Source organism: Sparassis crispa (assembly GCF_003851025.1).
Source record: "Sparassis crispa DNA, contig_000002F, whole genome shotgun sequence".
In the NCBI taxonomy this organism is placed as follows: Eukaryota; Fungi; Basidiomycota; class Agaricomycetes; order Polyporales; family Sparassidaceae; genus Sparassis; species Sparassis crispa.
This window is the reverse complement of record NW_020939749.1, coordinates 3,775,522-3,790,109: the sequence shown is the minus strand read 5'-3', so window position 1 is coordinate 3,790,109 and position 14,588 is coordinate 3,775,522. Positions and strand designations below refer to the sequence as shown.

At 49.7% G+C, this 14,588-nt stretch overlaps 8 protein-coding genes across 8 annotated transcripts; 3 read left to right on the top strand and 5 right to left on the bottom strand.

Moving 5' to 3' along the window:
- Nucleotides 1-2,141: 2,141 nt before the first annotated feature.
- Nucleotides 2,142-3,022, bottom strand: SCP_0312930 (hypothetical protein; the record flags this gene model as incomplete). Its single annotated transcript, XM_027756676.1, has 3 exons — nucleotides 2,142-2,305; nucleotides 2,397-2,786; nucleotides 2,839-3,022. The coding sequence occupies 3 exons, from the start codon at nucleotides 3,020-3,022 to the stop codon at nucleotides 2,142-2,144; spliced, it is 738 nt and encodes a 245-aa protein (XP_027612477.1).
- Nucleotides 3,023-5,014: 1,992 nt separating this feature from the next.
- Nucleotides 5,015-7,446, bottom strand: SCP_0312920 (hypothetical protein; the record flags this gene model as incomplete). The annotated part of the gene is made up of 10 exons (XM_027756675.1): nucleotides 5,015-5,196; nucleotides 5,257-5,388; nucleotides 5,437-5,472; nucleotides 5,521-5,645; nucleotides 5,696-5,921; nucleotides 5,981-6,044; nucleotides 6,093-6,152; nucleotides 6,258-7,150; nucleotides 7,200-7,365; nucleotides 7,420-7,446. 10 exons carry the CDS (start codon nucleotides 7,444-7,446, stop codon nucleotides 5,015-5,017), a joined length of 1,911 nt encoding a protein of 636 aa, XP_027612476.1.
- Nucleotides 7,447-8,266: 820 nt separating this feature from the next.
- On the bottom strand, nucleotides 8,267-8,578 carry SCP_0312910 (hypothetical protein; the record flags this gene model as incomplete). Its single annotated transcript, XM_027756674.1, has 1 exon — nucleotides 8,267-8,578. One exon carries the CDS (start codon nucleotides 8,576-8,578, stop codon nucleotides 8,267-8,269), a length of 312 nt encoding a protein of 103 aa, XP_027612475.1.
- A 636-nt stretch (nucleotides 8,579-9,214) lies between these two features.
- On the top strand, nucleotides 9,215-9,632 carry SCP_0312900 (hypothetical protein; the record flags this gene model as incomplete). Its single annotated transcript, XM_027756673.1, has 3 exons — nucleotides 9,215-9,238; nucleotides 9,282-9,567; nucleotides 9,625-9,632. 3 exons carry the CDS (start codon nucleotides 9,215-9,217, stop codon nucleotides 9,630-9,632), a joined length of 318 nt encoding a protein of 105 aa, XP_027612474.1.
- A 677-nt stretch (nucleotides 9,633-10,309) lies between these two features.
- Nucleotides 10,310-10,583, top strand: SCP_0312890 (hypothetical protein; the record flags this gene model as incomplete). Its single annotated transcript, XM_027756672.1, has 2 exons — nucleotides 10,310-10,325; nucleotides 10,378-10,583. The coding sequence occupies 2 exons, from the start codon at nucleotides 10,310-10,312 to the stop codon at nucleotides 10,581-10,583; spliced, it is 222 nt and encodes a 73-aa protein (XP_027612473.1).
- Nucleotides 10,584-11,420: 837 nt separating this feature from the next.
- SCP_0312880 (hypothetical protein) lies at nucleotides 11,421-12,159 on the bottom strand (the record flags this gene model as incomplete). Its single annotated transcript, XM_027756671.1, has 4 exons — nucleotides 11,421-11,441; nucleotides 11,489-11,623; nucleotides 11,679-11,771; nucleotides 11,827-12,159. 4 exons carry the CDS (start codon nucleotides 12,157-12,159, stop codon nucleotides 11,421-11,423), a joined length of 582 nt encoding a protein of 193 aa, XP_027612472.1.
- Nucleotides 12,160-13,058: 899 nt separating this feature from the next.
- On the bottom strand, nucleotides 13,059-13,286 carry SCP_0312870 (hypothetical protein; the record flags this gene model as incomplete). Its single annotated transcript, XM_027756670.1, has 1 exon — nucleotides 13,059-13,286. The coding sequence occupies one exon, from the start codon at nucleotides 13,284-13,286 to the stop codon at nucleotides 13,059-13,061; it is 228 nt and encodes a 75-aa protein (XP_027612471.1).
- Nucleotides 13,287-13,711: 425 nt separating this feature from the next.
- SCP_0312860 (hypothetical protein) lies at nucleotides 13,712-14,023 on the top strand (the record flags this gene model as incomplete). The annotated part of the gene is made up of 1 exon (XM_027756669.1): nucleotides 13,712-14,023. The coding sequence occupies one exon, from the start codon at nucleotides 13,712-13,714 to the stop codon at nucleotides 14,021-14,023; it is 312 nt and encodes a 103-aa protein (XP_027612470.1).
- Nucleotides 14,024-14,588: the final 565 nt, after the last annotated feature.

Here is a 14,588-nt window from a genome sequence, read left to right as displayed (position 1 = left end):
GCATTGGGTGATCAGTACATGGTCGCAAAAAATATACGGAGAGCAGGAACGGAGAAAAAACATACTGGAGTGGAAGACATGAAGGGGGGGACGTAAGGGACAAAGGTCTCAGAAGAAGAATAAACGGAACGGGAAAGCAGGTGGCTGAAGCCAGAAATGGGAATTCTCGCGTTTAGGCTTCAGACTTGAGCGCTTGAGCTTTGAACCTCATGCCCCTCGGCAGGTTTTCATCTCCATTTTTCCATCTTCTGGGGGGAAACAACATATCCACCTGTCTCATTGAACGTGTGTTTCTCCATATCCAGCGCAGTTCCTCTCCCAAATCACCGTCGGACATGGCGTTCTATGCGGCAAGCTACTATTAGGGAGCAACTCTGAGCGGAATCTGTAAATTTCACTGTATAATTCCTGCGTCAAAAATTCAATTCCTGGCCTTCAATTGCGAGACTATCTGATGTTCCTGCGGAGCCGTGGAATACTTAACGCGTGCTCAAGTTGTTGCTTGGTTTTCTATGGACGGAGTACCTTGCGCTGACGTCCTGCTTCTATCTTGTGGGCCGCTGATCAGCTGAGGTATCCAGTACGACACGTCTAGACTTAGAACACATTCGTAAGATGAAGTTCTCCGCTCCCCTGCTCCCAGGATCGTCTTGCTACTCTTGCGTTCGCACGGATATAGTGAGACCTACCTAGCGCAATTCTGTCCTAGGCACTGCTAGAAAATATATGGTCACCCTCATAAATAGGGACCATAAATAATTCACCGGTGAGTCCCGTTCTCTGAAAGTACATATACACCTCATTGTCGCTGGAAGCGCTTGTCTGTCATTGAGGTCATACGCAGACGTCAGGTGCTGGCAACATGCCGCAGAATACAGCGCGGAACACAAAAATCTCTCTTGCGCAGTCGCACGTTTTTTTCGACGAACAGATAGAAGTATCTACAGCTCTTATAAAGAACATCCAATAATACGAGCGAAGTTTCATAGCTCCAGCGAGGCAAAGAATACGTCTCACTCGTGAGCTTGTCCCACGTTGTCCAAAGCTAGTTCGACTACCTCGTGTGTCTCTCTGTTAACGCTCATTGTCCCCTCGTCTTGGGCAGGTCCCAATGCTGTCCAATCTCTGCTCTATGACTCACTATATAGTTTGTAGTGCCGAACAGTTCGATCGCCAGCACTTCTTGTCTTCCAGAATCATACAGCAGATCTTCGGTGCCCGAGCCGCGAACTCCGTTGCGCAGCGCGTTGCTACCATAATGATGGAAGAACATTGCTCTGAAGAGTCATTTTCCTGGGCATCCTCTGAACAAGTGCGACCTTTTTGCTGCTGTTATACTTCACGGTCAAAAATGTCAGTTGTAGTATTCTCATTCGGCTTCATGTACCGCTTGCACTCATCGTCGCTGCACTGATCTGTCTGATCATTCACATCTCCCTGTCCTGCCGGCAATTTTGGACCGGGCATTGCTCAACGTGGCCCGGCGAAATTTCCTTGGTCGCATACCCGGATTTACGCCGAAGAAAGCATGCAGAGGACAGGGCTATTATCCAATCTATATTTGCGTGGACAGGAGAACGGTCAGACCGAGTGAGTGTCCAAACTAACCAACATCTCAACGACGATAAAAATTCACAACCTGGGTAGTAGTAATACGGAGTCAAGACTTCGAGGGCTTGGCCCAATTAACGACACCTCGCCAGAAGTTCGGATGTTCACATTCAATGCTTTTCAACAGGCAGACACGCAATGAAGTCGAGGCATGAAATGCCCGATGAAGTAGATTACCATGCGTCGCGCCTGCAATGAAATGCACATTGCAAACACCGCCTGCAGCATTCGAATGGTGTAAGCCAAAGCGCACCCAGCTGGAAATGCGACTGGGAAAAGGCAAATTGAGCTGACATAAGAAGCAGTGAGTCAAGCATCTGCTCAGCTTCGCACCCAGCCCAAAAGCATTACAAGTATCCAAATGCTGACCAGGTGGTCGAGAAACCCTATGGGGGAATATTCACGGAACCACGTTTGTGGGAAGGTGCACACTATCAAACTGAACGAGTGGTGACATGAGTGTTCTGATTAGAGGGTGACCGCGACGTGCAATACACCGTAATATTGTAGCAATAATAATACGGCTCCGGTTACGACGGAGTCGCGGGTTGTGAACGGCTACTCTTGCGTGGAGGAGACTGCATCTCTGGCAACGACGATGGCTCCGAAGTCGTCTGCACAGTCTGCGGGCCTTCTGGTGAGTCAGCGGATGGCGTCGCCAAATCTTCGTCGTCGTCATCATCGTCCATGATATCTGCGGGATCACGTATTGATATTGATACAGTGAGCAGAACGTAACGCATAGAGTAAAACAGCCCCGCAAGGAATGGAAGCGTGGTACTCACCTTCGCCGTAGACATCCGGGTGTTCCCTGAAGCAATCCTGCATTGCCTTGAACCTTTCAATGCACTCAATGCCCTTCGGCTCCTTCTCCGAGAAGACGAAACAGGAGAACGCTTCTCTGAACTGCAAACCACAGGGCCCATGGGCCATTCCGCCCAGGCAGGGACAGTCCCAATTAATCTCGCCGGTCTCGGGATTAAAGGCACCACCGCTGCTCGCCTCTTCCGCGCCTTCAGACGCGTCGGGCGTGTCCGCGGACGTATCTTCCGTCGGAACGTCGTGGATATGTGGTGGATGTAAAGACGGTTCGTGTTGCGTCGCGGTGGAAGGGAAATGCGTCAGAGCATCGGGAGAAACAGATGCTTTAGGCGTAAGCGGTACTTGCTTTGGAGCTGAACGACATATCTCAGACAATTTGCCAAGTACGAGTTGATGATCACTTACGAGAAGCAGCAGAATCCAATGCAATACTATCCTTATGAAGTGTCCTCCAGGCAATGTAAGTAGACACGACCGCAGAAGCTCCCAGTACAGCTCCCACACGACCCGGACGGATTACATTTGCAGGACGAGATGCAGAGTTATGCAAAGAGCGGTGAAATGAGATTTTTGAGACCGTCCTGAGCATGGTGGACGAGAGTGAGGCCGGCGGAAACTTGGTTAAAACTGGGCTTCAAGGGTGAATAATCCGCGTAATCCAAGTGAACAAGCAGAAAATTTAGCGCTCATACGTGTGTATCGGCACCTCGGCACGTGCTCCCGATTAATCATCGCGGACTCGTCCATCCGTTTCGGGCAAGCAGAGTGCCATAACAGGTAAGTAAATATAGCATTCTCTTGGGTGTGACGAGCCATGATCACACGGGTTTCTAGTTTACTTCGTCTTATATGATATATTCATAGAAGTAATTGCAACACCAATTTAGAGTTTTAAGTTCGGCAAACACCATCTTAGTTGACATGGCGGTGTGGCGGAATTCAATAACAGCATATAATTAATCACAAAGGCTCTACTTCGACAACGCAATTGCAGACAACTCTCTGTGTGTTTGGTCAGATAGTACAAAGGGGACAGCCGTGTACGGGTGAGTAGTTGGGTTCTACCGGCAGTCCTATCAGGCCGACTTTGAGTAACACGCCTAGTAGGGAACACCGACTCAAGAACGAACTCAACAGCGGGAAAGGCCATGGCAGAAACAGTCAGGGCCAGAGTTATAGCGACTATGATAGCTTACAAGCTAAACTTCATGGCAGTCGTGTTGATGTATCTGTTTGGGTTGCTAAATTAGTACCAGCGCGAGGATAAAAAGTCATAGTTGTGGAGGGGAGAGGGAAAGGAAATGAGGATTCTAACCTCACAAGAAACACTTTTATATGCAGCCATTTGCATCAGAAATCACAGGCCCACACGGCGAACCGGTTGGGTCTTGAGAAAAAATCACACTTAGGCGTCTTGATCAAACAAAAATCATTCCATTCACCGCTTTGCATCTGATCAAGGAGTACCCTTCGATCTTCCAAGACGTCAGCCATGAAAAGAAGGTGTGCCGCTTGCACTTGATCGCACGGTTATGGTTCAAAATATAATTCAGATCAACAATACGCGTCATTGCAGATGCTCCAGGATGAATAGACTAGCTGCATGTGTGGAAGCTAAATGGTGCAGAGACGGCATCCACCGTCAGGCGGCAAGGTTCTGGTTAGAATCGTCAATTATATGTCTGGAGGACAACAATCTAGGACATACTCGACCGCGGGTAAAGCTTGCATGGAAGTACTCATAAGGAGAGTGACGGAAAGGACGATGGCTTTGAAGTTGAATTGTATAATCAAGATGTGTGCGCTGAGTTGGGTTTCAGTCATGAAAAGTCGTGCAGTGGTGAAAGTTGCCAGTGCTCACTTGTGTTAAGGAATGGCACTGGAGACGGGGACTAATATCTAAGTTCCTTACATTGTGGGAACATCCGGCCTAACATTGTACATGTATGACGGCCCGTATGTAGCTCCGATGGTCGAAAATATGTTTACAATGTAAGGCCTGATGTCTGGGCATGCGATACCCAAATCACACATTGATAATGTGTGATATTGCGACATATACAATGTTCGCAAATGGCTATGTTACCATATAACATTCATCCGAAAATTTTAGGTCTCGTTCGGCATGTCCGGTGGGAAGAAATTCTGATTGACATTATGCCTTTCAGGGCAGACAACAGATTAAATATTGAACTAGTATAAGGGCGACACAAAGTTACAATGTATGATCATTTGACATTTGACATTAGAGTCTATATATGAGGTGAGATGTCAGGGCCTCAAACCCTCGACCTAATATTCAAACTGTAAGGAGGTCGGACACCCATAGCGCCGCTAAGCGGCTTGACGAGTGGCACACTCGATGGCCGCTTAGTGGTTATTGGATCGCCAAGTGTACCGCTCAGCGGCTTTTCAACTGGTTGTGGGAGATCGCACAAGCACAAGCACAAGTTCGATCAAAGGAAGTACATTAACTGTATATAATAAGAAAGCGGCAAATGACAGGACATCGACAAACAGCGCAGGATGCAACGACGAGGGCAAGAGACAGGAACAGCACGTAAAATTACGAGGAAACCACTTATTTGCACACAAGCTGGGCCAAGTCATCCCTATCCACCCTAAGTGTCCTGCCGCCTTCTTCCAGTACTAGAACAAGCGGGTCTGCCACACCCCGCATTGTTTTGCCGTACGCTCCGAAGTTGGGGCCACACTTACACACGATCGCATAATCGCCAGGGCCTGGTCGCAATATGGCGAGGTCTTGGAGAGAGACATCGGCATATTCCAGCTTTCGCGTCCGGTATTCGCATCACACCTTACCGTCCACTGGGGAGGCTCCCTTCACCGTGGTCATCAGCTTGTCTTGGAGTTGACCGGCTGTGCACATGAACTTGAAGCGATAAGTATGGAACACAGGTGCCACAGCCGCATCCAGCATCCATCCATTGGGTCCTGATGTGAATTCAGCGGACATTTTGTGTTGATGATGAGGCTACGCACCATTAGGTTCGACTGAAGATGTCAATCCATCGGGTCCTAATGTGGATTCAGCGGACGCTCGGTAGCGGCAGCGCGGTTACGCACCATCAAGTTTCACCGAATACCCCCACGCCGAATCTGTGTCGTGTGATGTGGGTTCTAATTCGTGGCCCAATGGGGTCCGAGGCCGCTCAGGGAGCGGACCACGCTCCGCTGTGTCGATGTTGCCCCTGCAATGAGGCAGTTAGATATGACCAGAACTACAAGTAATGAATCTTACCTTTCTTCTGACCGGAATGCGATCTTGGGCTTTCGGAACAAGAGGACGCCCCTCGAGGTTAAAAGCTTGGCTTCAAGCTCAACCTCATAATCGCCGTGGTACATGATGTTTCGCAATGTGCCCACAAATCCCTTCAAAGGGCCTTTGATGACACGCACCACTCGCCCGATGTTGGGATTCTGTCGGTCAGGATGCTTGAGGGCAAGCTCCATCTCCACCTCTTCCTCTGTTTGCGTCTCAGAGCATGAGGGGCGCTGCTCTCCCGGCCTTGATACTGTCACCGACGGCTGTATTGAGGTCCATTCCGCCTCAGACTCTGGAGTAAGAGATCCCAGGGTAACACATGATGCTATATCGAGTTTTGAGCATCGATAACATCGCAGGTGGTGGGACATACCTCAGAGGTTTCCAACACAGAAGAAGTATGAAAGACTCCCATTATTGGGTTTCTAGTTCGCTGAGAAAAGTTCAGTACTTGGAAGCATCGTCGTACGTAGAACATACATGCTGAGGAAAGTTCCGCTATTAAGAATTGCAATTGCATGAGAAGTGCACAACGTACCTCGACTTTGTTCGTGTGAACAATTGTGACATCGAAATCATCCACGGCAATCACTTGCCCTTCCAAGCCCGCATGGAGGCCCGTCTTAACTTTGACCGCATCGCCAACTGCCCAAAGGGGGTGTAACTGAGTTACAGGTAGCACGAGAGATGAAAGTTCGTCATCCAACTTCTCGTGGTAGAGATTGGTTAGCGTAGCCTGTCCATTAATGACTGAATGCACGACACCGATGAGGCCGCATTGCTCGCCCTGTATAATGATCACACGCGTGCCTGCAGCCGGTTTGAAGTCAACACAGAATAGAATGAGCTTCGCTATCGCTGTCTTTGGCACGAATTTTGCCGCATTAAAGACGAATACGTCATTTCGAGTCGCGTGGACATCGAAAGTCACCCGGTCCAAAGTGAGTTCGAGCTGCAGGAGGCCGCCTTTGAACTTCTTGCCCTTGAGAATATGTATCAGCCGATCACCTTCGCTTTCTGTCACAGCCTCTCTGAACAACTCCTTCAGTAATGCTGGCGGCATCAGTTGCTGAGAAGTTCTTCCGTGCTGCCGCTTTTTTGTAGTAGGCAAGCGCAGAACCACCCAGATGCGGAGGAGAGAGTCCTCTCGCGACTCCATGAAGGCCACATCGTGCTTATATGTACCATGCGAGATGCACACCCAAGGAGAGAGGAAACCATTTTCCGTGGCTTGAAGGTGGATTCCATCGGGGGCAAGAGAGACGACTGCGCCACCCGACTGCGAGGCCCGCTGTGCACGTCTAGCCACCATGTCTCTCTCCATAATAGACTGGGCCATGGCTTCTGCATCAGCAGCATCATCGCTGACACATGCATTATCAAGACGCGCCCGAGCTTGTTGAGTGCGTTGGACGTCGGTGAGCAACTCGGCTGGAAACAAGCTGCAAGATATATCCAATAACGCAGCTGAGACACTTACCCAGTTCCTCCTCCTCTTCTTCTTCTTCCTCCTCCTCCTCCTCTTCTTCTTCCTCCTCCTCCTCCTCCTCCTCCTCTTCTTCTTCCTCCTCCTCCTCCTCTTCTTCTTCTTCCTCCTCCTCCTCCTCCTCATTGTCGATGATAGCCTCGATATCCAAGTATGGGTTCTTGGCATTCCATGCATGAGGATTGAAAATGTAAGAACCGACTGCAGTACTTACCGCTTTCCGCGCACACTTTGAAGACATGGCAGCATCAGTGGTACCGAGAGGTCAGGATAGTGTCCGTTAGATTTGAGCAATCGTATCTTATGAGACGTTGCTTGGAGTACACGAGGCTTCGACCATGAGGCGTTCATCACCAATCAGCCCACATGTACAATTACTTCCGAGTAACACACGCAATGTCCTTCAACATCGCACTGCTGGTGATGAGGTGTCACCGAGAAGATTTCCGATGTAGCGGCTGCTCCTGCAGTTGTGCGTGAGCATGCACAAGCACCGCATTCTCCTATACATTGAGAAACATGTCAGTATAGCTACACCGCCCTTCGTCCATATTGTGCACATACATTATTGTCAGCCTGTCAGCCTATCAACCTCAGCGTGTACAATCGACCTGGCGCGATCTGGCTGTAACCGCACGGGTGCGTTAATGTCAAGGGTCTTCAGAAATTTTTACGCGTAAGGTAATCAATAACCAAATCAGCTGTAATTCGATTGTATCCCACTCTGGTATGCAACCGGTGCAAAAGGGCGATGAAACAAACTGTCTGGCAGCTTGGCTACCTATACTATAGCTAAAGATAACAAGGACCCCACAAGAATAAATAACAACGAAACTACAAAAGAGAGCGAACTACACTACAATGTTACTAAAGGCTCCAGGCCACATAGCGAATGACAAGCACTACGGCCGAGAGATGGTGGTGGAACGAGAACAAGAGGAAAGAAACGCCCATTCCACCTCCAGCGGAGTTTTGACGCATCCCGTCACTTTGTCCCGTGCAAATAAGGCAGCCACACATCACGGGCCACTTGTCATGAGCCGCTTGTCACGAGCCGCTTGTCACGAGCCGCTTCTCAGCCTCTGTTTGTCTCGCACAAATAGACCGCATGCGCCATCTGGCCGCTGTCCAGAATTTGGGCGCCTTCTTCCTTGCCTTCGAATTTCCATCATCCCTGCGATATCGGCCAGTTCTTCCGTCGCCATGTCTGCCTCCTCCTCCTCGCCATTGTCGTTGTCAACGCCATCGCCCTCTTCTGCTCCAGGACCGTTGTCGCCGCCCTTTTCCTCGCCCACTTTGATGCCCTGAGGGCTTCCTCGTAACGCCCTCTTCTGCGCAGGTGCCCTCTTCCTCGCTGAGCCATTCTCGTGCATGCCGCCGCGCCTGTTTGAATTAGGGGCCGATAGTATACATTGTATTAGAACCTGTATCATAGCCATCCAAGCCACATCTCTGATGATTGAGCGCCATATCGGGTTTGTACCAAACATAAACATAAGAACCGCGAAAACGCACCATTAATTGGCGCCTGAGCCGCTAGAACAACCCACAGGCCAATATTGGTTCTGCTTGAAAGCCCGGAACCGTACGTTGGTGCCCATGGACGCATCGTCCACAGCTCACTCTGGCTATTCAGATATTACAGATGCTACATAACGATCACTCGCAAATACCGGTCCTTTGTCAAGGTCTCGATGTCTCCGCTTTCTACAATACCTGGCGCGTATTCATGGAATGGTCGGAAATTACGAGGATCGACCACCTGAGCATACCATGTGAGTGCTCTACGCACATCGCTTACATGAATTCCGTGCTGACGCCATGCTTCTCGTTGACTTCCGTGACAGGTATTCGTGGAACCATCCGGCACGATGCTTCTAATCCCAGGTATGTTGCCTTTATATATCCTGCCTGCTGCTGCCAGGCTGATAACGCGAACCCATCGCCATCCATCCCGGATTTTGCTGTCCACGATACTCCCTCAGAATTTCGAAAAGTTGCCCGCAAACATGTCAGACAAGGTGGATGCGGAAGTTTGCTGTCCACATTTCAGTTGCTGATGTTACTCGCCTACAGGTCTCCGTGTCCCCGATCCAATGTCCAAAATCTAGTACCGAGATGAACATGGCGAGCACATCCTGTCCGCCTTCATCGGACACGTACACGTCCTTACTGGAGGAGATCAAGGACCTGAGGCATGAGCAGGCGCGTACGCAGGTGAATGCAATGAAGTTAGTTGCGGATATTCGTGCGATGTGGAAATGTTTAGATGAGTCAGAACAACACACGGAGAAGCTCAGCCAAATAGTAGATGCCACAGCCGATGCCGCGGACTCTCTCTGTGCAGAGGTCATTGCCGACAGTGCGTACACGTGTTCAACATTGTACTGATGTAGTCTTTATTCACTTCCTCTACTAGTTCGCTGAGCAACCTTTAGGGCTTAGCTGTTCGTGTGTTGGGTCATGTATAGTTTGTCATCCGAGAACGTATTTATTGTTATCTTGCGCTGCATTTGTCGTCGGAGAATGTATGTATTCGTTATCAAGTTCTTTCATCATGTGGGTGCCGGTGAAGCCTGCGAAGCTCGCGCGTGAGACTCGAAAGCATATGGACCCTCTTCCACTATCCCATACCCAGCACACAATTCATTGTGAATTTAAGGTAAAGATTTATGAAACAAGTTCTTTCCTGGCCATTGAAAAAAAGGGTTAGGTTTTCACACTGCTTCTGTCATCGCTAGAACCCTTCAAAGCTTCACAGCTAAGTAGGAATCAGGATAGTGGGATTTTGTATAAAATTTTGTATTAAAAGTGTCGCGACATGCCGATGATCGGAGGAAATATATTGTGCCATGTTGCCCGACTGTCTTCGGCTTCAGATATTTTTTCTGTAGCATATGGAATGCTCAAACTGCATAGAAAGAAGTATCACCCTTCTGGGGCATGTCGGTCACTAATAGTATTCCACCTATAATTATATAATAGGGTCTCATGACTATGCCTATATATATTGCGGTGTCTCCGAGTCTTTCCCCATCTCACGTTCGGAGCATACCACCACCACCACCACCACCATTCCCCCACTGCTGTCCAAACTGATCCTCATGGCTAGTCGTGGTCGTAAGTGATGATTATACATTTTGACTTGAATCGATATTAACATTGTTTACAGAGAGCACTTACATGGCCTCGGTGTCCTCCATCAGTGACTTACAGGAGGAGGTTCGGACCCTTAGGGCCAGCGTATATCGGACCAAGCAGCTCGTCGAGGATGTAGACTGGTCCATGATGCTCGTTCGCGAGGTCTTCCCTGTCAGCGGCAAGGGAGGTACATCGCTCTCCTTCGCGCCGCGCTCCTGCAATGTTACTGGCATCTAACGTAAGTCTTTGACGAGTCGGTACATTACTTGACTGATCAGATGTGCATGTAGGTGCCATAAGGCTGTTGGGAGGCAGTCGGCTGTGCATGGGGCGTTTCGCTGAGGGACCGTATGGAGATTCTCAGTCGCGTTTGTTGTACTTCTACTTATAAATTCAATGTATTGTCTGCTCCCGTCGTGGAAAGACTGAAGCTCGGTGAAGGTGGAGGTGAATGTGTGCTGCAATCAATACTATGGCTCACAAGATCGTCAGCATGCCCCCCAAGTCGGCACCTCACTCAATTAGCCCTTTCCCCTGCCTCTACCACTTAGTTATCTCTTATATGTATGATTTTATAGTACTACAACATTCTTGAGGTTGAACGAGCTCAAACGGATCGGTATTGGAGGAGTCCCTTCTTGACCTCCAATGTAACGCAGACTCACGCTGGCTAGTCACTGGCCGAAGTCTGCCGTGAGCGTCGGCAGTGGGGTTTCAAGTGGTGGTGTTCACAATGACACGGTCACGACCTTCGCACATTAGGCTGCCGAGCGGAGTAACAAAATGGCACGCGTTACTGTCTGTGACATATGCATTACTTTTGCGTTACTGCCGACTTGGGGGGCATGCCGACGATCTTGTGAGCCTTAGTATCCCCCGTTCAGGCAGCAGCCCGGGACAGCCGACTTATAACTTTACTGACCATTGGTGCAAATGGGGCCGACTCATACGGCACAGATCTGGAAACAACATGGGATAACGCTACATGAGCGCATGTAGGGCGCCGCTCGAATCCAAACAATCGAGTCTACATTCATGACTAAAATCGAGAGCAGTACAACAATGCAGGATATTTTACAACACGGCCAGTGCAACCTGCAGACAAATAAGCATCGGTCATTTGAGGTTCAAACTATACTTACAGATGCGCAGGCCTCCTGCTCCTTCCCCCTATCCTTCTTGGTCATGTAGGTCGTGTTTCCTAACTTGGTCTTCAGAACGTCTCTGACCGGCCAACTCTTCTCGTAGTGTGCGAGCTGGGGATAGAGCTTCGTAGCCTGATGAAGTTCTGTAACCATCAGTGCCGATCGCCTATGCAACTACCCGATGTACCTGGGCATACACTGCGTCCAACATCGTCTGATTCTGTTTCGAGATTGTCTTGTCCAATTCCAAATACCTGACTGCCAAGTCACCGATGTCCTTCTGTACTTGCTAGTCAGCTACAGTCTTTGAAAACATTGCAAGATATGCTTCATACCAGAAACTTGTCATACTTCGTGGTATCCCACCCGTGTCTCCCTAACTCATTGCTAAGTGTGTAACCTCCTCGGCCTGGGCGACCCACTTGGCCATCAGGCTTAGGGATGACGGGTTCTGATGCTGCTGCATCAGCTCCTGGGGAATGCATGTCACTAGCAATGCTTTGGCGTGTGCCAGCCTGAACATCTGATTGAGGCTTGATCAGGTGGAATTTCGACCTTGCCGATGAGGGAGGAGGAGTGAGAAGGCATTCGGCATCGAAACGCATGCGTCCCGATGAGGGTTGGTACTGGCGCTGGATGCGATGTTTTGTTATCGGCAGTTGGGGCATGCTGGTCATGGATGGGGAAGCTCAAAGCCCGGGAGAGGTCGCGCCTTCGCGCTAAGTCGCGGTGGACAATAGAACAATAGTCTTACCAATTCAAGTCGCACACTCCATAAGGATCGCAGGCAACTGACATATACAAAAGAATCAGGCAACCGTAGACCACTGACCATGTTCAACCTCGAATGAGCTGAACAGACACTGCTACGGAAAAAGTACAGTAAATCAACTTTCAGCAGGTACACGATGGACATACTTACGAAACTCTGCAACAAGCACAATTTAACGGTCACACCAACTGGCCGGTCGAAAGCAGTAAAGCAGGACTACATTGATGCACTCTGGAAATATGTGAGTAAATCTCACAGCGAACATAGCAGAAGGCACTTACAGTAGTCAGCGACATGCCCCTGCAGCTCCAACGCTCGGTCCTTATGCACACGAGGATACTGCGGCCTCAGCACCTCTTGAGAAGTCGACGTTGGAGATTGCATGCAAGCGTAAATCGCCCGAAGAGTGCAACGCGGAGTGACGAGAAAAATGAGTGCGTCTGACATACAAGCATGTAAGCCTATGATTGCAATGTTCAACCATGTGGTGACCAATGTAATAGTCAAATGCACCTGCAGACGGCGGGACGGTGGCATGGCCAGCCAGCAAACGTGCTCTCTCGGGAGAGCGGGAGCGATCGCAAAGCCCTAAACGAGCTCACCTGCAACCCTCCGGCATGCCTCCTCCAGCCCCTTCAGGCCTTCGTGACCGAGACGCTTCGTGTATTTATTCCACGATTGGTAAATGATTGGCTCCTGCAGAGTTTACGGAAAAAGATGCGAGAACTAACAAGAAGGCTCGCGAAGATCAGGTATGACCTCTTGAATTGCGGTGAGACGAGAAAACGTACTGACTCACCTATCGCGGAGAAGCCCAACGTAGTCCTGCGCATCAAGATCCCAGCACGGAAGCTGAATGATGAGCAGGCCAAAGTTGTTCATATCAAGCTCTTTGCGAAAGCTAAAGACTGGAAAGCTATACGGGAAATTGAATGCCACTGCTCCCAAGATGGAAGCCTGAATCTTCTTCAGGTCGCAGCACAGCTCAGTGTACATGGCAAATGTCGTGTAAGTGGGGTGCATCGCGGTGGGACTAGAGCACTCACATGGTATGCTCAGGTGGTCGATCCTCGTAATTTCCGACCATTCCATGAATACGCGCCAGGTATTGTAGAAAGCGGAGACATCGAGACCTTGACAAAGGACCGGTATTTGCGAGTGATCGTTATGTAGCATCTGTAATATCTGTATAGCCAGAGTGAGCTGTGGACGATGCGTCCATGGGCACCAACGTACGGTTCCGGGCTTTCAAGCAGAACCAATATTGGCCTGTGGGTTGTTCTAGCGGCTCAGGCGCCAATTAATGGTGCGTTTTCGCGGTTCTTATGTTTATGTTTGGTACAAACCCGATATGGCGCTCAATCATCAGAGATGTGGCTTGGATGGCTATGATACAGGTTCTAATACAATGTATACTATCGGCCCCTAATTCAAACAGGCGCGGCGGCATGCACGAGAATGGCTCAGCGAGGAAGAGGGCACCTGCGCAGAAGAGGGCGTTACGAGGAAGCCCTCAGGGCATCAAAGTGGGCGAGGAAAAGGGCGGCGACAACGGCACTGGAGCAGAAGAGGGCGATGGCGTTGACAACGACAATGGCGAGGAGGAGGAGGCAGACATGGCGACGGAAGAACTGGCCGATATCGCAGGGATGATGGAAATTCGAAGGCAAGGAAGAAGGCGCCCAAATTCTGGACAGCGGCCAGATGGCGCATGCGGTCTATTTGTGCGAGACAAACAGAGGCTGAGAAGCGGCTCGTGACAAGCGGCTCGTGACAAGCGGCTCATGACAAGTGGCCCGTGATGTGTGGCTGCCTTATTTGCACGGGACAAAGTGACGGGATGCGTCAAAACTCCGCTGGAGGTGGAATGGGCGTTTCTTTCCTCTTGTTCTCGTTCCACCACCATCTCTCGGCCGTAGTGCTTGTCATTCGCTATGTGGCCTGGAGCCTTTAGTAACATTGTAGTGTAGTTCGCTCTCTTTTGTAGTTTCGTTGTTATTTATTCTTGTGGGGTCCTTGTTATCTTTAGCTATAGTATAGGTAGCCAAGCTGCCAGACAGTTTGTTTCATCGCCCTTTTGCGCCGGTTGCATACCAGAGTGGGATACAATCGAATTACAGCTGATTTGGTTATTGATTACCTTACGCGTAAAAATTTCTGAAGACCCTTGACATTAACGCACCCGTGCGGTTACAGCCAGATCGCGCCAGGTCGATTGTACACGCTGAGGTTGATAGGCTGACAGGCTGACAATAATGTATGTGCACAATATGGACGAAGGGCGGTGTAGCTATACTGACATGTTTCTCAATGTATAGGAGAATG